Here is a 26530-nt window from a genome sequence, read left to right as displayed (position 1 = left end):
CCCTCCCTCCTCATTTCCCAGTCCTCTCCTCTGTTCCCCTCTCCACCAGAACTGCTCCTCCTCCATTTCCCTTCAGAATAGAGCAAATATCCCAGGGATAACAACACAACCCTGCATAGAAAGTTACAGTAAAACTAGGCACAAACCCTCATCAAGGCTGGGTGAGGCAATCCAATAGGAGGAAAAGGATTCCAAGAGCAGGCAAAAGAGTGAGAGACACCCCCCCATTCCCACTGTTAGGAGTCCCACAAAAATGCCAAGCTACACAACCATAACATATATGCAGAGGACTTGGTGCAGACTCCTGCAGGTTCTGTGATTGCTATCTCAGTTTCGGTGAGTCCCTATGAAACCTGCTTAGGTGATTCTGTGGGTTGTATTTTTCTATGCCCTTTAAGTCAGGAAAATTTTCAACTGTGAATTTGCTTGAAAATATTTTCTGAGCTGAGATTCTTCTCCTTCTATTCCTATTATTCTTAGTTTTGGTCTTTTCGTAGTGTTCCAGATTTCCTGGATGTTACAGTTCAGGGAAATTTTAGATTTAACATTTTTTTTTGATCAGTTTATCAATTTCTTCTCTCATATCTTCAAAGCATGAAATTCTCTGTTCCATGAACTGTATTCTTCTATCAAGCTTGCCTCTTCAGGTCCTGTTCAATTACCTAGATTTTCAAATCCTGAATTCCTTCAGTTAGCATTTTTAAAAAATTGCTTCTATTCCCATTTTCAGGTCTTGAATAAATTCATTACATTCAACTGTTGGTTGGTTGGTTTTCTTTAAGGGGTTTATTCACTTCCCTTTAAGGACTTCTATTGTCCTTATAAAGTTGGTCTTAAGTCTCTTGTGCTTCAACTGTGTTGGAATATTCAAGGCTTACTGTAGTAGGATAGTTGAATCTGGTGGTGACACATTGCTCTGGCTGTTGTTGATTGTGTTCTTATGCTGGCGTCCAGGTATACGGGTTTGCTATGATTTTTTTGGTCTAGGTGCTGATTTCTCAGTTTATCCTTGTTTGATGTGTATTTTGTTCCTTAGTTTTATTTGCTCTGGTCTTCTAGTCTGTATGTCCTATGGGTGAACATGGGTTCTCACTCCAAGTTGGGGGGTGAAAATCTGGCATTGGGTGTGACCTTTGTTCCAGCATGGAGTATCTGCACAAGTTCTGAGATGAAACAAGAAAGAGGAAAGGGAGCTTGGGGATTGTGTTGAGGGGACACTGAGAGAGTGGGGGGGTGTCTGTGGGCAGGTGGCATACATGGACTTATGACAGATGGTATGTCCTTTGTTTGAGCAAGGGGTCTCCACCTAAGTTGGAGGCTACATCACAGGGATGGGGAAGGAAGTGGGATTGGGGATAGTGTTGGGGTTGTTGAAAGAATGGAAGAGGTCCATAGGTGAGGTCCTATCTGGAGTTCTGCTTACTGGCATGGTCTTTGGTCCATCAGGGAGACTTCACCTCATTTTGCCACGTGATCTTCCAGCTGGTGTGGTCTGCACTTGAGGAGCAGAGAGCCATCCAATTTGAGAGTGGGAACATGGCTTTGGGGGCAGCAGCTAAGGGTTGTTGGGGGAGTGTGTCTGTGGGAATGTGGAAAGTCATCGCTTTTGGGGGTGGCAGCTGTAGGGGGGATAGTGTCTGTGGAAATGTTAGAAAGTGTGGAAGTTTCATGGGCTAGTGCCCTGCCTAGCTGTTCTTCTGACTGGTGTGACATGCACATGCGCAGGGGACATTTGCCTGAGATGGGGGCTAGAATTTGGGCATGTTCTTTTTTCTAATGGGAATATATCCTTTGCCATTATATGTTGGAAATCCGTAATTTCTTTCTTGATTTTTACAAGATGTGACAGTCAAGAGATTGTCCTGAGGTTCAGAAGAGACTTTGGATATTTGTGCTGTTACAGATTATGAGGATCATGGAAGTTAGACTAAATGTATTTCTTTTTTTTTTCTCTTTTTTCTTTGTATTGATTCTTATCTCATGCAATAAATCCCGACAGCAGCCTCACCTTCCTTCACTCCTTCCAGCCAATCCCCCTACCCCCAAGTCCCCATTCTCCCAGATGCACTGCTACTTTTTCTCTTCAGAAAAGGACAGGCCTCCCAGGGATAGCAAACAAATACACCATAACAAAGTGCCTTAAGACTAGTCACCAAGCCTTCATATCAATGCTGGACAAGGTAACCCAATAGAAGGAAACAGGTCCCAAGAACAGGCAAAAAGTCAGAGAAACCATGACTCCAACAGTTAGGAGTCCCACAAACACCCCAAGTTAAACAGCCATCTCATGTATGCAGAGGACCTGGCACAGAGTCTTGCAGGCTCCATGATTGCCACTTCAGTTTCTCTGAGCCCTTATGAGCCCTGCTTAGTTGATTCTGTGGGCCATGTTCTGGTTTCCTCAACATCTCTGGCTCCTACAATCCTCACCTTCTCCTCCCACAGGATTCCTAGAGCTCAAGCTAATATATGGGTAGGGGATCTCTGCATGTGTTCCTATCAGCTGACAGAAGAAGCCTTTCTGATGACAATTGGGCTAGGCACCAATATTTGACTATAGCAGAATATAGTTACAAATCATCTCACTTTTTCTCCCTTGGTGAGTTGTATTTGGTTCTCCCCTAGTTCTCTGAGCCATTTTAGTTCCCCTTCCTGGCCTTCCAGCTTGGGCTTCAGGTTAGACCAGTCATTGGTTGGCCACTACAGAAGCAAAGAGCCACCATTGCCCCAGCATATCTTCCAGGCAGGACAAGTGTGGGTCAAAGGTTTGTGGTTTGCTTGGTGTCACAGTCCCACCATTGGAATCTTTATGTGGTTACAGAAGATGGCTGGTTCAGCCTCCTATTCTTGATTGCTGGGAGTCCTCATTAGGGTCACCCTTCTAGGTTCCAGGAAGTTTGCTCTGCACTGTTTCCATAGCCACTACTAAAAGCTTTGCTGTTCCAGTCATCTCTGCCTGGCTTCTCTCTCTCTGTCCCTTCCTTACACACCCCATCCTTCCTCTTCCCGTCCCCCGCTGCCTCTGGTGCACCCACAACATCTATTCCATTTCCTCTTCCCAGGGAGAGCCATGTATCACCCCTATTGCCATTCTTGATACTAAGTCTCTCAGCATCTCTGGATTATATGTACTGTGATTAACTGTGATGACTGTGATTGTACTTCACTTAAGTATAATATCCACTTATAAGTGAGTATGTACCATGCTTGTCTATGTGCTTCTGGGTTGCCTCACTCAGGATAATAAAGAACTCAAGAAACTAGACAACAACAAACCAAACAGTCCAATTAAAATGGGGCACATGTCTAAATAGAATTCTCAGTAGAGGAATCTAAAGTGGCTGAGAAACACTTGAAGAAATGTTCAACATCCTTTGCCATCAGGCAAATGCATATCAAACCTACCTTGGGATTTCACTTTATACCTGTGGGAATGGTTAAGTCCAATAACACAAGTGACAGCTAATGCTGGCCAGGACTTGGAGCAAGGGGATTCATTGCTGTTGCAGGTGTGGAAATCAATATGCAATCCTCAGAAAATTGGGAGTCAATCTCCCTTAAGACCTAACTATAGCCCTCTTGATGCTCCTCCATCCTACCACAAGGACACTTGCTCAACTATTTTCATAGTTGATTATTCATAATAGCCAGAAAGTGCTGTGTCTGTGAGAGTCTGTGCTGATTAATGATTGATGTGGGAAGGCTCCTCCACTGAGGGAGGAATTATCCCTAAGAAAGTGGGCCTAGGTTTAGGGGAGCTATCTGATCATGAGACAGTAACTGGGCAAGAGAAAAAGCCAGGAGACAATCTTTGCCCATGGGTTTTGCCTTCAATTGTTAGCTGAGTTTCTATCCTAAGCTCCCAAAATGGTGGTGTGTGATCTGACAGAATCAGCCAAATAAACTCATTTATTGCCTGAGATGCTTTTTGTTAGAAGATATAATCCCAGCAGCATACAAGCATGTTAGAAAATAAATAAATAAATAAATAAATAAATAAATAAAAACGTTACAAGAAACATGATGTTGTTGTTAGGTAGAACCTGGGATGTTGTCCTTTGGAGGAATGTGGAAGATATCAGGACTTTAGGTAGCAAAAGCCATAGAAAGTTGTACACAGAACTTAATTGTCTGTTCTTGTAGGACCAGGAAGATGGGAATGTTGAGAGTAATGTCAGAAAGTGGAGGTTGAGATCACAGGATTTCAGTCAGAAATAGACTCAATGAAAAATTAAAGTAGATGTCATTGGTGTGATGTTTTGGCTCCAATATCTTTCTTATTCTGCCGATGCCCTAGAAATTAAGTATGACAGAATTAAAAAATAATGTGATAATTTGTTTTTTTAAAGATTTATTTATTTATTTATCATATATACCATGTTCTGTCTGCATGTATGCCTGCAGGACAGAAGAGGGCACCAGATCTCATTACCAGTGTGTATGAGCCACCATGTGGTTGCGCGGAGTTGAACTCAGGACCTCTTGAAGAGCAGCCAGTACTCTTAACCTCTGAGCTATCTCTCCAGCCCATGATAATTTCTAAAATGGAGCATTGAATCTTGGTTGCTTGGTTATTACTGGTGACTCATTGAGGCCTACAGTTAAAAAAATAAAAAATAAATAAATAAAAAGCCAACAAGTTGGGCAGAAAATAAATGAAAATGAAAAGGTAGTTTCAGATAGCAGTCAAGTGCTGAAACAGGCAAGAATTTTCAGGAGTTTATCACCATTATAAAGAAGGCCCTTGCTGGGCAGTGGTGACACACACCTTTAATCCCAGTACTCGGGAGGCAGAGGCAGGCTGATCTCTGTGAGTTCGAGGCCAGCCTGGTCACCAAAGTGAGTTCCAGGAAAGGTGCAAAGCTACACAGAGAAACCCTGTCTTGAAAAACAAAAACAAAACAAAATGTCTGTAGGAGCTGGATAGATGGCTCAGCAGTTAAGAGCACTGACTGCTCTCCCAGAGGTCCTGAGTTCAATTCCCAGCAACCACATGGTGGCTCACAACCATCTGTAATGGATCAGGTGACCTCTTCTGGCCTGCAGGGATACATGCAGACAGAACACTGTATACATAATAAATAAACAAATCTTAAAAAAGAAGAAGAAGAAGAAGAAGAAGAAGAAGAAGAAGAAGAAGAAGAAGAAGAAGAAGAAGAAGAAGAAGAAAGAAGGCCCATGCTCTGGAATGGAGTCCTAGTAAGGTACCCTAAAGGTAAGGCCACATCCAGCTAAACCTTTAATTATGGAAGGAATAAGCAAAGTGATTTCTAGTCCCAGGAAGCAACTTCATACAAAACCTGCTGTACCTGTGGTCCAAGTGTGTTAGTGTCCATCCCAATTAAGAAGTCAAATTTTGCAGAATCACTTATCATGTGCTGGTCCTGGAAACAAGAAAGAATAAAAAATTGAGGTCATGGATTCTTAGTCTTCCTGTTACAGGTTACAGTTCAGCATTGTTGCAGGAATCACTGTTTAGCAGAGTCAGTAATCTAGGTAAGAGACCTTGAGAGGTCATTGCATGAAGCTGTGAGGATGAACCTGATGTTTGTTTTTTTGTTTTTGTTTTGTTTTTTTACTCTTTTGTGGGTCTGCCACCTAGCTCTCAAATAAATTACTCAGATGGAGGCTTATTCTTTTTTATAAATGCCTGGTCTTATCATGGCTTATTTCTAGCCAGTTTTGCTTAACTTAAATTATCCCATCTACCTTTTGCCTCTGGGCTTTCTCTAGTCTGTATACCTTTCTTTACTTCTTACTGCCTGGCTTGCTGAGTAGCTAGGTGGCTGGCCCCTAGGGTCCTCTTCTTTTCTTGCTCCTCCTTCCTTTTTCCTCCCAGATTTCTCTTCCCATTTATTCTCTCTGCTTGCCAGCCCAGCCTATTCTTTCCTGCCAAGCTACTGGCCATTCAGCTCTTTATTAGACCAGTCAAATATTTTAGACAGGCAAAGTATCACAGCTTCACATAGTTAAACAAACACAACATAAAAGAATGCAACACATCTTTGCATCATTAAAACAAATGTTCCACAGTATAAACAAATACAACACATCTTAGCACAATATTCCACAACAGCCTGGGTTTCATTTTGAGATCACAAGACATTGAGATATCTAAGCTATGAGACATCTTCCATGCAGACCTATCTGCATATAGTGAATGGAAGTAACCAAAGAGAAAGAGATGTATGAGAAGTTGCAGGGATAGGGCCATCCAAGCCCTTTGAAACTGAAGTTCCATGCATCTGAGACAGAACTACAGGATGTGATGTTTGCTCTGCTGTGCTTCATTCTTAACCTGGTCCAATCTTCACTCAGTAGGTCTCCATTTATCTTTTGGAATGTGAATGGTATTTTGTGTAATTGTTGGAAACACATGACTTGCTTTCTGATTTTATGTGTCACTGTCAAGAGTTTGTCTTGTCAGAAGAGACTTTGGACATTTGAACAACTCAGGGTCTGTTGCAGACTATGAGGATCATTGAAGTGACTAAATGCCTTTTCTTCATGGATGACTATGAGTCTATAGTGACATTAGACCCAGTCTAATGTGACTGGGTCACATTGTAGTTGGTTGAATGGAAACTTCCCAGATAGGATGATATATTTGAACATGCGCATCTCCTTGGTGATTTTCTTTTGATTGCTTGTGACACCTTTAGTAAGAAGAGCCTTTCTGGATGAAATTTCTCATTGGGGATGGGATAACCTCAACCCATTGCCTGTTCTTTGTATCTACTGTGTTGTGATTGAATCTAATCAGCCTGCTTCCCTCTTGTGCTGTCATGCCTTTACCACCACAATAGTCTCTATCCCTAAATTACATAAGATACAGTAGAAGCCATTGCTGTTCAGTGCTGAGTCAGTTTGTTAGACTGCTGTTTTAATGTTTTCTTTTCTTTTTTCTTTTTTTTTTTTTTTTTTTTTTTTTTTGTGAAGACAAGGTTTGTCTGTCTAGCCCTGGCTGTCCTGAAAGTAGTTCTGATCAACAGGCTGGCCTCGAACTCAGAGATCCCCCTGACTGTAGCTCCCTAGTGCTAGGATTAAAGGTGGATCAACATTACTGGGTTTTTTTGTTTTCATATTATTGGGTGATGGGCCTGGAATATTCATTTTTGTACATGTCAAACATATGCTGTTGTACCAAAGTTCACCCATATGTAGAATTTAAAATTTGGCAGAGGGTATCATTCTGTTTCCCTGGATGGCAAATATTCATGACATTGATACTGCATGAGCCTTCTGAGTTATTACGTACATCTAGGATGTCATGCAGGTACAGGACCTTCTTCCTGCCTGTTGTGTTTATTTTGATACTTTTTAAAATGAATATGAGTGTTTTACCTGTATGTATGGTTATGCACCACATGGTTACCTGGGCCTCACAGTGATCAAAAGCTGGCCTGAGAACCCCTGAACTTGGAGTAATAGATAGTTGTGATTTCCCCAAGTAAGTACTGGCAATTAAGCCCACCTATATGCAAGACCAGCAAGAGCTCTTTACTACTGAGCCATCTCCTGACCTGTGTTGATTATTTATGACCAACATTTATATTGCTAATGTTTTCATCTGTCCATTAAAAACAGTTTAAACATGCAGAGTCCTTCAGTAAAATTTTAATGATGTTAGAGTTTAAATTGGGGCACTTCAGGTTTCTGGAAGATGAGTACAGAACTGGAGTGAATGCATAACTCTTTAATAAGAAATGAGTAAAAAACTGAGTTCTTTCTTTTCTTTCTTTCTTTCTTTCTTTCTTTCTTTCTTTCTTTCTTTCTTTCTTTCTTTCTTTCTTTCTTTCTTTCTTCCTTCCTTCCTTCCTTCCTTCCTTCCTTTCTTTCTTTCTTTCTTTCTTTTTTCTTTGTGGTTTGTTTCAACTCCGGGTTTCTCTGTTAGATAGTCCTGGCTATTTGGAACTCACTTTGTAGACCAGGCTGGCCTCAAACTCAGAGATATCCGCCTGCCTCTGCCTCCCGAGTGCTGGGATTAAAGGCATGCGACACCACCGCTCGGCCCTGGCAATTCTTTCTATCTTTTTTGTTTGTTTGACTGATTTTAGCATGGGAGTGAGTATCTTAACATGTATTTCTGCCTGTCCTGGAACAGATTGCATAGACTAGGCTGGCATTTAAGTCAGAGGCAAATACACCTGCTTCTGCCCTTTGAGTGCTAGGGTTAAAGTCATAGCCAATACACTCAGCTTGTCCATCTTATTTTTCTTTTATGTAGTTAGTAATTGTTCATACAATTTCTCTCATGTGTACTCTGTATTGGTGATCTTTTTACTCGTCTCTCTATGTTTGTTAAAAGACATTTCTCTTGCAAGGTGATATGCCACCTAAAGTGACTTGGAAATTACTTTATAATGTCTATGCCATGAAATAAGTGTGGGGAGCACCAGAATCATATGACTATACTGTCAAAGATGTATACATTTACAATGTTGTCCATATCATGCTTTCTGTTGTACACATGTATGGGATATTTTAGAATACAGTGACCTATGATGATGTGCATGTTGACTTCACTTGGGAAGAGTGGACTTTGCTGGATCCATCTCAGAAGACTCTCTACAAAGATGTGATGCTGGAGACCTACAGTAACCTCACTGCTATAGGTAAGACTGAATTTTCCTTCATGTTTAAAATAAGGGGATAACTGTTTCTTGGTTATTGTGCTCTTCTGTAGTTTTATTGAGAAAGAAGAAGAATGAGGTGAATAATTGAGGCATGGTTCTAAGGTTCACTGAAGATATTAAGTTAAATTTTGTCCAATTTTCAATAATATACCATACATTTTCTGGTACTATATTTTAGGATACAGTTGGGAAGACCATAATATTGAAAAACACCATCAAAATTCTAGAAGACATGAAAGGTAATTTTCATGTGCAAGCTGATACAAATATGCCTCTGAAGAAAATGTAATGTGTCCTGAAAGTTTTAAATAAAAATAACAGTGTACATAAGCACAGATTAAAGTACATTGATGATTATTAGATTCACTTAAAACCATATACCTCAATTTTAGATGAATTTCACTTGGAAGGCAGTCTTTTAAGAAAGAAGACAAGGAAACAATGTCTCAACAGATATCACCATTTGAATCATAGCACCATGAGAGACTGCCAATCCATTTCTATCATACTACCCATATTATAAAACTTACACACATTGAAGAGGTCATTAGTATATCATCAACCCCCTAATAATCGTAATCCATAGTAAAGCTAGCTTTATGCATAAACTCTTTGTGACTGCTAAATGTAGTGAGGGGGCAGTTAGAGTCACGTGTCAAGGGGGAGTTGTGGTGGAGAAACCTTAATCACTCTATCACATATCTGTGAGGAACAGAAAGTCAAACTGTGAATTCGATGTGGAAACTTTTTTATTTGTTATTCTATTTTACTAGGTATATCTTATATCACTCTGGATATAAGACATATGAGCATAGGGATAAGAAAAGACATAACATACTTCTCTCTCAGAACAATTAGAAGATGTGTAGGATTGCCCATGTTGAGTATACTTGTTAAATTTGATTCAAGTATGCAAGTAATTGGTTTTTCAGCTTCTTTGTTAATACATCAACAGACTCACACAGTAGCAAAGCCGTATGAGTACTAGAGCTGTGTAAATACTTCTTTGTCCTATTTCACTTAGCAAATGTAGTATGACTCATACTTATAGAAAAATTTGAATAGTCATTGTAAAGCTCTGAGGTTTTCCAGTTTTCTGGAAATAATTTAAAAAAAGTTATACAGAAAAATGATTCTGTAAATGTGAACCTTGTAAAAAATAATCTAACCATCACAAGTATCTTCAAAGATGCAAAAAAAAAAAAAAACACTCATGAAGAGGAACAACATGAGTGCAAACACTGTGATAAAACCTTAAGATGGGATTCCTCTTTACAAATGTACCAAACTGCAAACTCTGTTCATACAGATGTAAAGATGAAATTGTGTACTGAATGTACTAAAGCTTTTACATGTGTTGATTCTCCTTGCAGGCATGAAAAAAACCATACTGGAGAGGAACCTTCTGTATATACTCAATGTGTTAAAGTCTTTGAATACGACAGTCATTTTCATGGAAGAACACATATTGGAGAGAAACCCTATGAATGTAATCAGTGTGGAAAAGCCTTTGTATGTTCCAGTAGTCTTCAAAGACATAAAACAACACATACGGGACAGAAACCCTACGAATGTAATGAATGTTGTAAAGCCTTTGGACAAAAACGTCATCTTCAAAGACATAAAAAAACACATACTGGAGAGAAACCCTATGAATGTAATCAATGTGGTAAAGCCTTTGGACAAAAAGAGTATCTTCAAATGCATAAAAGAACACATACTGGAGAGAAACCCTATAACTGTAATCACTGTGGTAAAGCATTAGCTACAAAGAAAAATCTCCAATTACATATAAGAACCCATACTGGAGAGAGACCCTATGAATGTAATGTGTGTGGTAAAGCCTTTACCCAACAGGGTTATCTTCAAATGCATAAAAGAACACATACTGGAGAGAAACCTTATGAATGTAATCTTTGTGGTAAAGCCTTTGCATTTCCCAATAACTTCCAAATGCATATAAAAACACACACAGGAGAAAAACCTTATCAATGTAATCAATGTGGTAAAGCCTTTGTACAACAGGGTGGTCTTCAAATTCATAAAAGAACACATACTGGAGAGAAACCCTATGAATGTAATCTATGTGGTAGAGCATTCTCTACACAGAAAATTCTCAAATTACATACAAGAACCCATACTGGAGAGAAACCATATGAATGTAATCAATGTGGTAAAACCTTCTCTACACAGAGTAGTCTCCAAGCACATGGAAGAACCCATACTGGAGAGAAACCCTATGAATGTAATCAGTGTGGTAAAGCCTTTGCATTACGTAGTAGTCTCCAAGGACATAGAAAAACACATACTGGAGAGAAACCGTATGAATGTAATCAGTGTGGCAAAGCCTTTGCATTTCACAATAAACTCCGAATACATGAAAGAACACACACTGGAGAGAAACCTTATGAATGTAATCAATGTAGTAAAACCTTCTCTACACAGAGAAGTCTGCAAGCACATAGAAGATCACATACTGGAGAGAAACCCTATGAATGTAATCAGTGTGGTAAAGACTTTGTCTATGCTAGTAGTCTTCGAAAACATTTGAAAAAACCATACTGCAAAGAAATCCGATAAATATAGTCAGTGTTGTAAAGTTTGCATTTTATACAGAAATAAACTTTTTGTGTGCAATTAATCCATTAAAGCCTTTGCATAGTACAATAGTATTTGGGGACCTGAAAAAAAATACTGGGGAATTCTTAATATAAAGTATTTATTAGATGTTTAGTCAACACACTTACATTCAATTATACAACAGTATTCTGTAGAAAAAAATTGACAGTGTCAACAATCTGTTCAAGATTTATGATGTCAACTTTAATATTGTCTGCACCTGCAAACTCATGGAAAAAATAAATTTGTGAATTTATGAAGCCCTATGTGTGGGGTAAAAGGGCCAGCCAAAGAAACAGTCCGTGATGCTGAAACCAGAGCCACTGAGACACACACACTTTGGTCCTGAAACCAGAGCCAAAGAAAAACACATGAGTAGCATGAAATCCAGCCAGTCTCTAAGATTGTTCAAGCTCAGGGTTTGAAATGAGACCAATTCCCACCCTGAAAATCTTTTTAGTGGAAAAACTCCACCCCTAAGAATCCCTGTAGCCATGTGCCTGTTCCGTTGGAAGGTGCCCTTTTTCAGCCACTCTCCTGGATTCTCCCCTCCCCAATAAATATCTTGAATGAGTTTTGTGTGAAAACCTTTCTCCATCATGGAGCATAGTCTCTATGGGGAAAGTCCCTAGTGGAGCCCAGCAGAGAAGCAATAGAATCCCCTTAGTTGTGTGAAGCACAAGAAGTAACAATTTAGGCCAGCGCTGAGAAGAAACCATCATCTCTGCTGGGAAACTCCCTAATGGAACCGAGCAGAGAAGCAATGCACACCTCTGCTGGGAAAGTATTAGAAGAATATTGCAAAGTGGGAACAGCCAGAGTGGAGGGGAGCAGAGCTGTAATGGCTCTCTCTCAGAGACAGGAGGATTGCCACAACCTGTGGGGAGACCATCCCACATGGGAATACAGCTTCAGGTATAGCCCGACTCCCCCCCCCCCCCCCAGTCAGGATTTCTTTCTTCTCACAGCTATAGGTATCCAGGAGACCTTCCTTTCATAGCTGTACATAATACAGGTGTAAAACTTTATGGATTGGTGTTATGTTCTATTCTGTTGTATTCATATAATGTATTGATATAATTTGGCTCCTGTAGCTCCAGCGGACTACAGGTCCACCATGAAAGTGGCATGGGAACAAGTGTCAGACATGGCAGCTAAAGAAGGAGGCTAAGAAATCACATCCTTAACCTGCAACATGAAGCAAAGACTGGGAACTGAAGATGGTGTATGGGTGTAAATTCTCTAAACATACCCACTGTGAGATATCTCCTCCAGAGCGGCAGCATTTCCTAAATCTTCCCAAATGATAGCACCAACCTAAAAGGGTTGATTTCTCTGACTTTGGACCTCCATGCTTGCTTTCTCTTACATGAACCAATTCGTGATAAAGAAAAGCTCACTAAGTTAGATGTTAGATGGCTCAACTCCGGTATTACAGGAATGAATGCTTTCAAGAAAAATTTTCAAATTTGCTTTTCTTTTGTTTTCTTTTTTTTAATTATTATTTTAATCAAATTTGCTTTTCTTTAAATGTATCACTGTTCTATCTCTTATTTGTTCCTATTCCCCATTGTTTCCTGGCCATTAGGAGTTTCTCACCGGGCGGTGGTGGCACATACCTTTAATCCTAGCACTTGTTAGGCAGAGCCAGGTGGATCTCTGAGTTCAAGGCCAGCCTGGTCTCCAAAGCGAGTTCCAGGAAAGGCCAAACCTACATAGAGAAACCCTGTCTTGAACCCTCCCCCCCAAAAAAAGAGTTCCTGTCCCTTTTTCTCAAGTTCTGTTGCTTTCTGTAGCTTAGGCTTGCCTCACCCCATGTAGTTGAGCCTTTTCTGAATACCTAATCCTACTTCTGCTGCCCAATGCTGGAACGATAGTCCTACAACTACTTCAAGGCTGGGCCTTAACTGGTGAGTGAGAAGGAAATATAGACCAGTTATTGAGTGTCCTCAATTCTCTGGATTTTACTGCAAACTTGTAAATGAAGAGGGACCTGTGTAAGAATTAGGTTCACTGACCAACTCTAAAGGAGGTTAGTCACAGAAAAGAAAGGGATGGGAAAGAAGGAGCATGAGAGCTCTCCTCCTTTGACTAGCTCACATTAGAAACAAGAAGTGAGGTAATCAACTTTAGATGATCAATAAATGTCCTGACTGGCCATTTCTTGGGTCCACAGACCAAGGAATCAAGAATCTGGATAAAACACTGAATTTAACCATGAAACCAAATTATAGTAGTTAACACTAATTCAAGCAAAATAGAACTGGATTAAATGGTGTGGCTACCCCTAAAAGACCTGTTATTTTACAGGTTTAAGATGTACAGCCTGAGAGAAAATGTGTGACTAATACTTGGTGCACTGTAACACAAATCCCTAGTCTTTGGAGCATGTGGCCATAAAGTCTATTTCGACTTTTTGAAATAATTTTTAGGGATTATAATTACATCATTTCCATTAGCTCTTTCCTGCCTCTAAGCCTTCCATAGACACTTCATTGTTTTATAATTCATGGCCTCTTTTTGCTTTAACAACAGTTACTGTTTGAATGTGACCTAGCAATCAGGAGCTCCAGTGGGAGGTCAATTGTGGGGTTTTTCTAGCATTTTCCTCTAATGTAACTATAGGAAGCAGTGAGGGAGACAATAAGCAATGCCAGGGTGAGTGGGGGCACATGGCCTTCCACTCAGGAAGCGCTTGTTCGCTGAGCTGTCTGTCATCTGGGAGTTGGGTAGACCATGAGACAGTCTGGTTCTGTTGGTGGATGTGTTGACCCAGGCAGTGGCCCTTCTCCTCTAAGCCTCCCTTTCTGTGCATTCCCTAGGAATGGGGAGGCTCTGCAGGCCTGGCTAGGGAGATGCGGTGTGTATATTATCACTGTCCTGTGTCAACACTTTGGCATTGCTTTTGGTGTGCACTGGGAATAGAGATTGGGAAAATGAAGACATGGTTTGTAGAAATTCTTAACATTAATTTCACAGTTTGTGTGGTAAGTTTTATAAATAGTTCAGAAAGTGGCAGAAAGGAGGTAATGGGGTCAACTTTCAGAAATTCTTTTTTTTTTTTTTTTTTTTTTTTTTCAGTTTTTCGAGACAGGGTTTCTCTGTAGTTTTGTGCCTGTTCTGAATCTCGCTCTGTTTACCAGGCTGGCCTCGAACTCCCAAAGACCCACCTGCCTCTGCCTCCCAAGTGCTTGCATTAAAGGGAAGTGCCACCACCGCCCAGCTTCTTTCAGATATTCTTGATTAGAATCCTTTTAACTTTCCTTTATCACCAGCCACAATAGCAAGATTCAGAAAAATTCAATTCCAGGGAACAAAAGGAATTTCTGAGCTGCAGAGGTTCCTTGGGTGACCATGGTGTTGAGCTGGTGGATAAGGCAGATTCCACATCTTGTACCATAATCCATGTTGCAGGAAGCAGACATTATTCTTCAACATTGTTTTATTTGGGGTATCAGTCAGACTGGGTTTGCCTGACACCACTAGGTGGACTGAGGCGATGGATAACCATAGCTAATCTTTCTGATCACCTTCATTTCCAGAGAGCTCTAGAGCAGGTGGGCTCTCTGATTGGAAGAGAGATCAGTAGTAGCTGTAGAGTCAGAAATATATCAGTTTAGGGGTCATTTTTGTGTTATTTTTATGTGAGTTGTGCAGTCTGTTCTCACGTAGTTTCTATAGATGTACAGTCATAGGTAACTTATTTCAAGTTCACATTTTCCTGATTGGGTTCCCTTAGGTCTTTTGATGAAACCTTGACTATATTTTTGTGCTTTTGTTCTTGCTTTTTCTCTCTATTCCCTTATTCTTTCACAAATCTTGTACACATTCTTCATTGTTGTATGTAGGGCCCTGGCTTCCATTTTGGGTAGCTGTTGCCTTGCTTGCTGACCTTGACCGTGATGTTCTCTCTATGTTAATTCTCTGCCAGTTTCCACTCTCCTGAATGCTTAAGGGAAGTTCCTTGTTTGTGTATCCTGCATTTTTGGCGTTAACAGCTTAGATGCAAGATTGTTAATATTAGTAGCGAACTTCTGCCCTCCAGGGTTCTCCGACTGTTCTGTAAGCCTCTCTTTAAGGTTTTCTCCCTCTTTCAATAAACTGCATTCCACATTCTGCTGTGGCAAAGGACCCTTGTCTCTTGCCTATTGGAGAAATTATTTTGGCCACTCCACGTAGTTAAAAGGATATTTATTTAATGGCGTAACTCACAAATTAAGTGAAAGGTAGGTCGCAGGGTCTGGGGAAGGTGTAACGCAATCCAGCGGTGTTCTCCGGAGCTCTGCACAGTCAATCTTCACCATTCAGCTTCCCGGCACTAAGAGAGCCCTCCCCATCCAGCTCACGGGTCTCCAGGCGCCTCCCCTGGCCCCGCCTCGTAGGCGTGACAGTTGCCAGAGTCTCAGTGGGGGTTGGAATTTCCAGATCCAAGCTGGAATGGCTACCCACTACACTTGCCTCTGTTTTTCGATTCACAGCCCGTTGCTTGGTGAACGGGTGGCGGTAGCATGGGTGCTATCATAGAGTTGTGGATTTTACTTAAGTACAAAAGTCACATTATGTCAATGTGTGTACCAGTTTGTCATAATGCTATCATGAATTTTGCGTTTTTCCACATGGCACAAAGCTTTGGATTCAGCATTCCTCTTATAATTTGTTGTGAATTTTCATGGATTATATTGAATTTGTGTTGTAAATTGAACATAATCAACATTACCTTCTTGTTGAAAATACATAATTTTAATTGTGTTGTTTGCAAAAGTATAAAAGGGTAAATTATGCTATTCTGTACAATCATTTTCAGCAAACTAATAGGAAATGTGTGAATCTGAAGCTGATTTGAAATAATGTACAAAGACATTGAAGGAGGACTGCAGTATAGTTTCGTGACAGAGAAAACAATGTTTACATAAAAGATATCGCATTAAGTGTAATACAATTGAGGAAGTAAAAAGTAGTAAAACATGCTCCAGAATTTCACAATGAACTGAATGTGACATGGGATTATGTCAATGTGTGTACCAGTTTGTCTTAATCCTATTAAGAATTTTGAGCTTTTTCCCCCTGGTGCCACTGGACCCGCAGGTCTGTGGAGCCATGGTCCCGGGTTGCTGTTCTGTAGAATGGGGTTTGTGAAAGTTGTCAAGAATAAGGCCTACTTTAAGAGATACCAAGTGAGATTTAGAAGGCGGTGAGAGGGTAAAACTGACTACTATGCTCAGAAACGATTGGTGATCCAAGACAAAAATAAGTACAGCACACCCAAATACAAGATGATAGTTCATGTAACTAACAGAAATATCATCTGCCAGATTGCCTATGCCCGTTTAGAAGGGGACATGATCGTGTGCGCAGCATATGCACACGAGCTGCGCAAGTATGGTGTGAAAGTTGGCCTGACAGATTATGCTGCCGCCTATAGCACTGGCCTGCTGCTGGCCTGCAGGCTTCTCAGTAGGTTTGGCATGGACAAGATCTGTGTAGGGCACCTGTGGAGGTGACTGGAGATGAATACAATGTGGAAAGCATTGATGGTCAGCCTGGTGCCTTCACTAGCTGGTTGGATGCAGGTCTTGCCCGAACTACAACTGCCAATAAAGTTCTTGGGGCCCTGAAGGGAGCTGTGGATGGAGGTTTGTCTATTTCTCATAGTACCAAACGATTCTCTGGTTATGATTCTGAAAGCAAGGAGTTCAACGCAGAGGTACACCGTAAGCACATCATGGGTCAGAATGTGACAGACTACATGCGCTCCCTGATGGAGGAAGATGAAGATGCTTATAAGAAACAGTTCTCTCAGTACCTCAAGAACAACATGACTCCAGATGTGCAGGAGATGTATAGGAAAGCTCATGCTGCTATCTGAGAGAATCCAGTCTATGAGAAGAAGCCCAAGAGAGAAGTGAAGAAGAAGAGGTAGAACTGACCCAAAATGTCTCTTCCCCAGAAGAGTGATCGGGTTGCTCAAAAGAAGGCAAGCTTCCTCAGAGCTCAGGAAAGGGCTGCTGAGCTAAAGCAATTTTCTATGAAGATTTTTTTCAAAAAGATAATAAACTTATTGATTAAGCAGCCATTTCTGTGTTGGTTAAGCTGTTATTATGAAACCGTAGGGGATAGCATGAAGGCATGAAAGCCAAGGAGTGGAACTCAGATCCACTTGCCTTTGCTGGGATTAAGGGCAAGTAACACCACACCTGGCTGAGAAGTTTTTCCTCCCACAAAACAAGCTTAGCCCCATCCCGTCCTGTCCCGTCCCCCCACCCCCCGCCCCTAGAAAAAGCCATCTTCCATGACAGAGCTCTTGGGTTTCTAGTCTTCCTGGAAGGAGTCACTATCCTTTAGCTTGTCAAATCTGGTAAGCAACAGATCCTTGACAATGCAGTTGAATGACAATGAACTTCACAGACTTAACAATTTGAGCCAAAAGGGTTGGGGCTTTTCTAGTTTTCATTTTACACAGCTGTTGAAAGGTATGTGTCAGACCTGAATATACATAAGAAAATAAATTGGAAGGGTCAAATACTAAACCTTGAACTTACAAGGGAAAGAACTAGGTGATACAATTTATGCCTTTTAAGAAATAGCTCTTCATCCCACAAGAAGTAAAAATTGTCTTCCGTGATTTATACCAGTCTGGATTTATCTGTATGTCAGCTGAGGTGGTTCAGGGTTTGATCACCTCTGGTCTTAAAAAGTCAGGCTCTGCTTTGTGGAACTTGGCACTTCATGAAAACAGTCACTACACCCCAGCCTAAGATGTCTGTGGGTTGGTTGATTTCTAAGATGATACCATCGGATCTAATTTCAGTCACAGTGGTAACTGCATGTTAATATGTGGAATACATGGTGAAGCTAAGTCATTCCAACCGCTCCTCCGTCTGAAGTTAAAATGTATAAGTATAATACAATAAACCATGCTATAAACCCAACCTTTTAATAAAAGGAGTCATTTAAAAAAAAGAATTTTGAGTTTTTCCACATGGCACATAGCTTTGGATTCAGCTTTCCTGTCATAATTTTTTTGTGAATTTTCTGTGGATTATATTGAATTTGTGTTGTAAATCGAACATGCTTAACATCATCTTCTTGTTGAAAATACATAATTTTAATAGTGTTATTTGCAAAAGTATAAAAAGGTAAATTATACTATTCTCTATAATCACTTTTAGCAAATATAGGAAATGTGTGAAACTGATTTAAAATAATGTACAAAGACATAGAAAGTAGATGTCAGTATAGTTTAGTGACAGAATACATTGTGTTCACATGAAAGATATCGCATTAAGTGTAATATAGTTATGGAAGCAAAAATAGTAAAACATGATCCAGAATTTCACAATGAACTGAATGTGACATGGGATTGTGTAATGGTGTGCAAAATAATCTCTGATAGCAGTAGGTTGGGATTTTCCATAGATATCAACTAAAATTAGTTCAAAGCATGTTGCATTGGAATCGTTGTTATAAAATTGCACTTATTTAGTGTGAGTATAGTGATGCATTTGGACATAGTACCTACACCCGAGCAACCCCATTACACCAAATAAGAATAAACCATGTTCTTCAGACGTTCTCTTTAGTGACATTAGTAGACTATCTGAAGGTAAATGATATAAAATCAGTGGTTAATTTTAGTTTACTGAAAATAACATGTTTTCAGCTGTATGACTAATAATATTTAAAAACAGAGCAAAGTTCTTACACTAAAAAGTACCAAATTTTGTCAGGCAATGGTGATGCATACATGAAATCCCAGCACTTAGGAGGCAGAGACACGTGGATCTCTGAGTTTGAAGACAGCTTTGTCTACAGAGCTAGTTCCAGGGCTCCACAATGGAAATCCTGTCTTGGAATACTGAAAAAAAAAAAAAAAAGGAAAAAAATTGCTGTTAATTATACAACGTGCATAAGACTCTTCACATAGTAAATTACAACCGATGAATATAAGCAAGTATATATTAAGGTTTTCTACAGACATATTTCCTGAGAGAATTTATTAAAACTGTTGTAAGTAATAATAATGAAAAGAAAAGGCCTTGGAGAACAATATCCTGACTTCATATAATTTATTAAGTGTTATAAATGTATATAACTCTTAACTTCATGGAAATTGCATAAAGGTAAGATTTCATGTACATAAGTGAGTAAAGAGCTTGTGGGTAAACTTAAGCAGAACAAAATGAAATTTCAAAGGAACGTGTTCATCCAAGCTTTTATCCTATTGCTTAAATTCTATACAAATTTAAGGGGAAAGTGGACAAGAAGATAACAGAATGTGGATATGACCAAAGCACATTTTATACTTACATAAAAGCATCATAATGAAATCCATGTTGTACATAATTAATGTCTACCAACAGACACATTTAAAAAAAAAAAACTTTCAATGGCTCGTGAGGTTGACCTCACGCCTCAGCACACATGGAGGGGCACTCACACAATTCTGCACTCACATGCAGAGACACAAACAAATAGAAATTAAACCTGTATGGCAGATACATGAAATGGCATGTGCATTTAAAAAATTCAGACCAGAAGAATACACTCTTAAAACCTATCCTCAGGGTTCCTACTATCATACATGGTCTGGTTTTTGTTTTGGTGCTGGAAGTGAGGCAAGATCTCAGGGATATTTATCACGACCTTGTTCTACCTCTATAACACACCTCTGGTTTCTAAACGTCCTTCACTATAGTATTGGCTGATCAGGAAAGGGTCAGGAAAAGCTGATGCACTATTGTATGGTGAAGAATCGAACACCCACAGCAGCTTTTGCTTACACTCGTGTGTGTGTGTGTGTGTGTGTGTGTGTGTGTGTGTGTGTGTGTTTCCCTTGTTGTTGATCTGTGCTGTGATAACAGGAGTGATGCAAGAAGTAGAAACAATGAGCACACAGGCAAGGACCAAGACTGTGTGCAGTGCACTGCTTTATTAGATCAGTGCTACTCGCTGCCATGACTTCTTTACTCCCTGAGTGAGTCCTCCAACAGAGGACTTCCAGAGCTTTCAGTGAGGCTAACTGGTGTGAGGAGACTCCAGGTGCCCATTCCAGCAGTGAGAAGATTTTAAGGAAAATTTTTCTGACAGAGGGAGCCCTTCTTCATCCTCATAGAACCTAGAAAACATTTGCTGACATCCTTGTCCACAGGGAACCCTCTCCTGTGCATTTGACCTCCCTCTGCCCCTTGCCAGCTCTGCCCCTGCCCTCTGATCACCTTTATCAACTTCTTTCTTCACAGTGGACAGCATCCTCTCAACACAGGCCTTTGTGGCTAATCTGACTAACCAGGAGGATGCCGGTAGGCTTCCAAACCCCTGGATGTTCACAGTTGCAGGTCTATAACAAAGAACATCTATTTTTAATTTAATGTCATTTCTTTAACAAGACTTAAAAGAAAAGGTAAAATGATGGTTACCCCTAAAGCAATTTGTTGTATCTCTAGTTCTTCTAATCACAGGTCTCTTGAAAACCTGACTAAATTATCAGGGTCCGAACATGAACCATGGAAAAGTACAAGCTAGGCCAGAGAAAAAGCCACAGGCCCTAAACCAGGTGCCCTCAAAGATAAAGAACATCCTGTGGTCAGGTAGCATAGCAACAGAACAATGGGCCCTGACCAGTGACCTGATCACCTAGCACAACATCCTGCAGCCTCATGCCCTGCACGTCCCCCCTCAGCTGCACGTCCCCCTTCAGCTGCACCTCCAGTACACACTGCACCCCTTCCCTCCTTTCTGCCCCCTCCCCCTCCCATGCTATATAAGCCTTGCTGAGAATAAAATTTGCAGCTTGATCAGAACCCTGTCTTGCTGTCTTCCTTCATTTCTCCCCGTCCCTTTCATTCTCCCGCAGCTGGGTTGCCCCCATTGACAGCCCGCTGGCTTGGGCATTAAATCACTAGGTGCTTACAGAGCATGGCCACCAACCAAGCAGGAGAAATAGGATTCAGGGCTATTTGGGCATGGAGTAATGACACCAAGGGGTGAAATGTCTGTGAAGCAATTATTGCTCAATATTGCTAGCCCATTTAGTATTTTCTCTTTCGTGTTATTGTAGCCCCTCCCCCCAAAACCAAAACATACATTTCCTTTTTCCTATATTCAGTTTGACTTTAACAACTTTCTAAAAATGCAAACACTGATCAACACAGCAAACCTGCCCTCTAAACACTACATATTGCCCAGGTAACATATCATAGGCATTCATGAGCATCACTGGTCCTCTAGAAACAAGTCAGAGAGAAGCTTTCTGATGGCCTTGGAAGTGTGCATGATGTCTTTGATCAGAGGCACATCCACAGTGATGTTCATGGAGGCTACTCCTGCAAAGCAGAAAGTCTTCAGGGCCATCTCAGTGCCTGGCTCACCAAGGCTCTGCACAGAGGGCACCCACTGCAGAGCCTGGCTCCATCTGTGTCCTAGAAGAAAAGGCACAGAAAAGGACATGATGCACCAAGGAAAAGTCCATCAGAAATGCTAGGAACAGACTTCAGGTTATTGCCTCTTAAAAGGAAATATATAGATCTTGTTGGGTTTACGATGGATATAGCAATGGCCCAGGCATTTGTGTCAGAGGAAGAGGCTGGCACAGTCAAGAACAAGAAGAGTGAGATGGTCAGTGTGACTAAAATCTGTGTGTTCAGCTTGTGTGTACTGGGTGGGTGTCCACTGTTTGGTGTCGTTCACAGTATCTGTTCTTGCTGTGTACTGACCAGAGACCTGGAATCTGCCATACATAACAAGAGTTTCCTTATGGGCAGAAGATGTTCAGGACATTATTTTGCAGGTCTTTCCATGCAGAAGACCATCCAGTCTACAGTCCAATTGGAGACTCCAGAGTCAAGGCACAAATCTGCTCTAAGCCTGGAAACGATGCTGGGGCAGTGTGCTTGTTAGATTTTATTATCAGACGGAGCCAGACTAGAGTCAGCTGGGAAGAGGGACTCAAAATGAGGAACCATTTTGATCAGGTTGACTCTGGGCATGGCTGTGGGTTTTATAGATTGTTAACTGAGATGGACAGAATCGTTTCATTACCTGGGACCTGAACTCTTTATCAGTGGAAAATCCTGGTACATAAGAAGAGTCAAGCAGGGAGCATGGAAGTCTTCAAATCTCTGCTCTTGACAATGGATGTGATGTGACTAGCTGACTGAGTTTCTGCCTTGATTTCCCCAACATGGACTATACCTGGAAATGTGCATTAAAATCAATTCTTCCTCTCGTACGATGCTGGCCCTGGGGCCTGGATGTAATGAAGATGCTAAGACCCCACTCTGTGACACTGGGGTTGTCACAAGGCAGGGAGACGTGAGTTATGAATACCATGCCCAGCAGCAGCACATCAGTCCCAGAGCGGGAGCTCCTGCTTCCTTCTGAGCCCAACCCCGTGTGCCCCATCACTATATTACAGAGACACAGACACCCATGGACCCACACAGCATGTCATCCTGCCCACAAGTCCCTCTGCGTGCTGTCTTGCCATAACAAGTGCTACCCCAATTTCCTCTGATCTATTAAATAAAACAAGCTTCACTTCTCTGGAAATTATTTCTCTATGGATTTACTGACTCTAAGAATTTTGAAATACGGAAAAATGGATTTGGAATCACAGCCCTAAAAATTAATCTCCACCTTATGGTGTATTCTTTCTTGGGGGTCAAGAGATACTCCTTAAAGGTCAAACCAGGCAAGCACTTTACCTGCCAGATATGGCGGGTGGACATAATAAGTGGCCATGTGTCCACTAGTCTCTTTAGGTCTAGGCTGCCCTCTACGTTCTGTGCTTCTTCAGAAAGACTTCTGGAAACTCATCTTTAACATATTTCTTCCTTAAAGAATATATATAGAAGCAATTAGAATGGAAAAGTCATGTGATTAGGTCCTTATCATTGTAGCTGCTGGTGACAGTCCTTTATGAACAATGTCAAAGGGCTAATCATGGAGATTACCAGCTTTGCCTAGGACTTCTAGCAACCACATTTACAGGGATGGGGTGTAGGTCTGAGGAACAGAGTTCCAAAGCCACAAGTCCGAGAGGGAGATGGTAGTGGCACCCTGCTGATTCTCTACTATGTGGCTGGCTGGCAGTTTAGCCTTTCTGTATGTCAGTTTCCTGCAGCTAGAGGAAGTAGGGTAGAGACAGCGCCTAAAGATGACAGCCTCCACCAAGGACACTATAAAATCTTTCCACAAGATTTGTGGTGCTGTGGGATGTTCTGTATGTCCTGTGGGAGCCCTTCTTGGGTTCTTTGTGGCGTTACCCAGCAGGTCCGCATAGAGGATGATTAGGACCATGGGCCTGAGTGCAGGTGTTTGAGATGGTCTGCACTTGGCTGTGCTGGGGGATGGTCTGTATGTCAAGTTGTTCTGATTGGTCAATAAATAAAACCTGATTGGCTGTGGCTAGGCAGGAAGGATAGGCGGGACTAACAGAGAGGAGAAATAAAAGGACAGAAAGGCAGAAGGACTGGCTGCAGCCGCCGCCATGACCAGAGACACTGCAGCCGCCGCCATGACCAGCAGCATGTGAAGACGCCGATAAGCCACCAGCCACGTGCGAGGTATAGATTTGTAGAAATGGATTACTTTAAGATATAGATTTATGGAAATGAATTAATTTAAGATATAAGAATAGTTAATAAGAAGCCTGCCACGGCCATACAGTTTGAAAGCAATATAAGTCTCTGTGTTTACTTGGTTGGGTCTGAGCGGCTGTGGGACTGGCGGGTGACAGAGATTTGTCCTGACTGTGGGCAAGGCAGGAAAACTCAAGCTACATTGTGGCTTTTATCAGCCACAGTAAACGGTCTCTTCAATCTGAGGTCTACAGGTTGCTAAGGACATTTTGTTTGTTTTTCCCCAGGTTTCTTCACCCTCTCTCCTTTTACACACGTTTTTATTCATTTTGTTCTGTCTATTAATTCACTTTGAACAAAGGTAGGACCTACCCAAGACACTTGTGTTGTTTCCAGGCTCTGGATGTGTTAAATAAAGCAACTGGCAATAAATCCAAACCCTTTGCATTCCATCTTGCCTAAGCATTTTAACCCCTGCAAGGCAGTCTTCTCTCTGGAAAAGCAGTAATGATAGATTTTTCCTTCCCAATGACTGGAGCCTGGGCACCTGGGGCTCTAGTATTTGTGTGTCTCTCAGCACCTGCCTCCTGGACATAGCCAAGCTGGGGTGTGGTGGACAGACGGGAAGAGGACAAGATAGGACCAGAGAAGTTTCTGAAGTCACAAAAAATGTTTTATAATTTTATTTAAGTGATGATATTAAAAAAGGGGGGTGTTTATATTTACCAAATATTCTCAAATGTTTAGATTTGTATATAGTTAAGATCTGTGTACTTTACTCTTGCTAGTTTTTCTTTAAAAATTAAAGATTTATTTAGTTTAAAAAAAGTAGGTGCTCATCCCAGGGGACTTGCCTGTCCTGATGGAGGTCTGAGAGGCAGGGTCTTGTTCTGGCCATTCCATCTCCAGAAAGGAACAGGCATTCCCATCCCCTGCGCAACTTGCCAGAGCCCTTTGTTGAGGACAGAAAAGAGACCGCCAAGGCAAGAGAGACCACTATTTCCCAGAAAGGAGCCTCAGCGGACTCCTGAGCTTCTACAGCTGCAGCCATGGCATAAGGGCTCTCAGCCTGAGGAAATTTTGAGGTGCATGACTGTGTCGAACAGAGGGACCGCTCATCCAGGGAGCTCCCACCTGGGGGTGGGGTGATGGCCCTCAGGCTTGTAAGAGGACAAAGTCTTGTTCTTTGTCTCTTTTGAGAATCTTAGGGCTGTGGGTTTAGCTCAGTTGGTAGAGTGCTTGCCTAGCATGCAAAGCTCTGAGATTGATTCCCTCCTCCCCCCAAGCCTTGTATAAAGTGGCCATGGCAATACATCCCTGTAATTTTAGCATGCGGGTGATAGAGGCTGGAAGATCAGAAGTTCAAGGACATCCAGTTACTTACCAAGTTCAGGCCTAGCCTGGGCTAACGGGGACCCTGTCTCACTATCACCACCAAAAGGGGATCTCAGTTCACACTGAGAGAGGACAGGCTTCAAAGTCACAAAGATGCCGCCCCTGTTTTATTCCCATTCTCTAGCCACCACTGTTTTGTTTAGTTTTGTTTTTTCAAGACAGGGTTTCTCTGTGAGCCCTGGCTGCCCTAGAACTCTCTTTGTAGACCAGGCTGCCTCAAACTCAGAGATCCTCCTGCTTCTGCCTTCCTGAGTCCTAGAATTAGAGGCATGCATCACCACCTCCTGGCTTCCAGCTCCCACTGTTTATCTCTGTCCTATCTGGCCTTAGCTGACGCAGACATTGGACAAGAAGGGCAAAGACAAAAGAACCAGGCTGTCAATGAAGACCAACTATGTGTCAGACTGAATGCCCTGCGCTTTCCTGCTTTCAGCTAGGGAACTTGCAAATCTGCAGCCTGACATGTGTGTGCAGGATGGGGAATGGCGACTAATGACTTGATGATGGTTGGAAGAAGTGGTAGCTACTTGGAACCCTTCCCAAGTAGCAGAGAGGGGCCGAGCCTCAGGCCTTTGTTGTGGCCCTTGGAAATCTCAGGCCGCTGGACTGTCTCTGGCCTGACTCCACTCCCAGCTCCTGAGCTGCATCAGGCTGGTGTGTTCCTCAGAGCCCGCTTCTGCTCTTCCTACAACAGTAGCCCCGGGGCCTGAAGTATAACCAGCCAAGACACTGGAGGCACTGGCACAATACAGACTCTGCATTCCATGACTGTACACTGCAGTGAGTTCTGGGAAGTCAAGTCCGGGAGTCAGTGTGGCATCTGGGGAGCCCAAGGGAACTCACTGTCTCTGCTCTGGAACTCAAACAAAATGTTCTCACTCGTGTTCGTCACCTGACCCCAGTGCAGCCAGCAACAGGAGCCTGAATGAGCTGGCCTGAATGCAAGGTGTTCATGTTGCTCTTTCCTGGAGGCCAACATGGTACCAATCGACCAGCGCCAGGACTTCTCATTCATGTACAGGACCTGACTGCAGGATCAATCCATCTGGCACAAGCTCACCTGTGGCATGCTCATGGCTGGCTCGCCCTCTGCTGCCGTCGAATCTCCTGTGTTAGTATGCCCACCTCCATCCCCTCCCAGAAACCACCCTTCTGGCAGCTTTAGGAGAATAAGTACTACTGACTGACCTCAGATAGCAGGTGGTTTTATTGTTACCAGGAAAATGGAGGGCCTAGGAAGGTGGGAAATGTTCTACATCGGTACGCTAACCAGACACAGCAGGGGCCCATGTATAATCCTAG

The 26530-nt window shown here is 41.8% G+C and overlaps 1 protein-coding gene and 1 pseudogene across 3 annotated transcripts in view; both read left to right on the top strand.

Annotated features, from left to right (window-relative positions):
• LOC114692012 (zinc finger protein 431-like) overlaps window positions 1-11515 on the top strand; it is a 110682-nt gene extending 99167 nt beyond the window's left edge. For 2 of the 3 annotated variants that reach the window (XM_037198147.1, XM_037198146.1), the window contains 3 exons: window positions 8489-8615; window positions 8815-8875; window positions 10010-11515. In XM_037198147.1, the coding sequence (XP_037054042.1) occupies window positions 8489-8615; window positions 8815-8875; window positions 10010-11216 (1395 nt within the window). In that variant the 3' untranslated portion in view covers window positions 11217-11515. The remainder of the gene's footprint in view (window positions 1-8488; window positions 8616-8814; window positions 8876-10009) is intronic. The other variant, XM_037198145.1, reaches the window with a different exon arrangement.
• A 3990-nt stretch (window positions 11516-15505) lies between these two features.
• LOC114692043 lies at window positions 15506-17536 on the top strand (annotated as a pseudogene).
• The last annotated feature ends 8994 nt before the right edge of the window (window positions 17537-26530 follow it).

Source organism: Peromyscus leucopus, chromosome 22, assembly GCF_004664715.2.
Source record: "Peromyscus leucopus breed LL Stock chromosome 22, UCI_PerLeu_2.1, whole genome shotgun sequence".
Classification (NCBI taxonomy): domain Eukaryota; kingdom Metazoa; phylum Chordata; class Mammalia; order Rodentia; family Cricetidae; genus Peromyscus; species Peromyscus leucopus.
The sequence above is the reverse complement of the archived record's forward strand: the minus strand, read 5'-3'. Positions and strand labels throughout refer to the sequence as shown.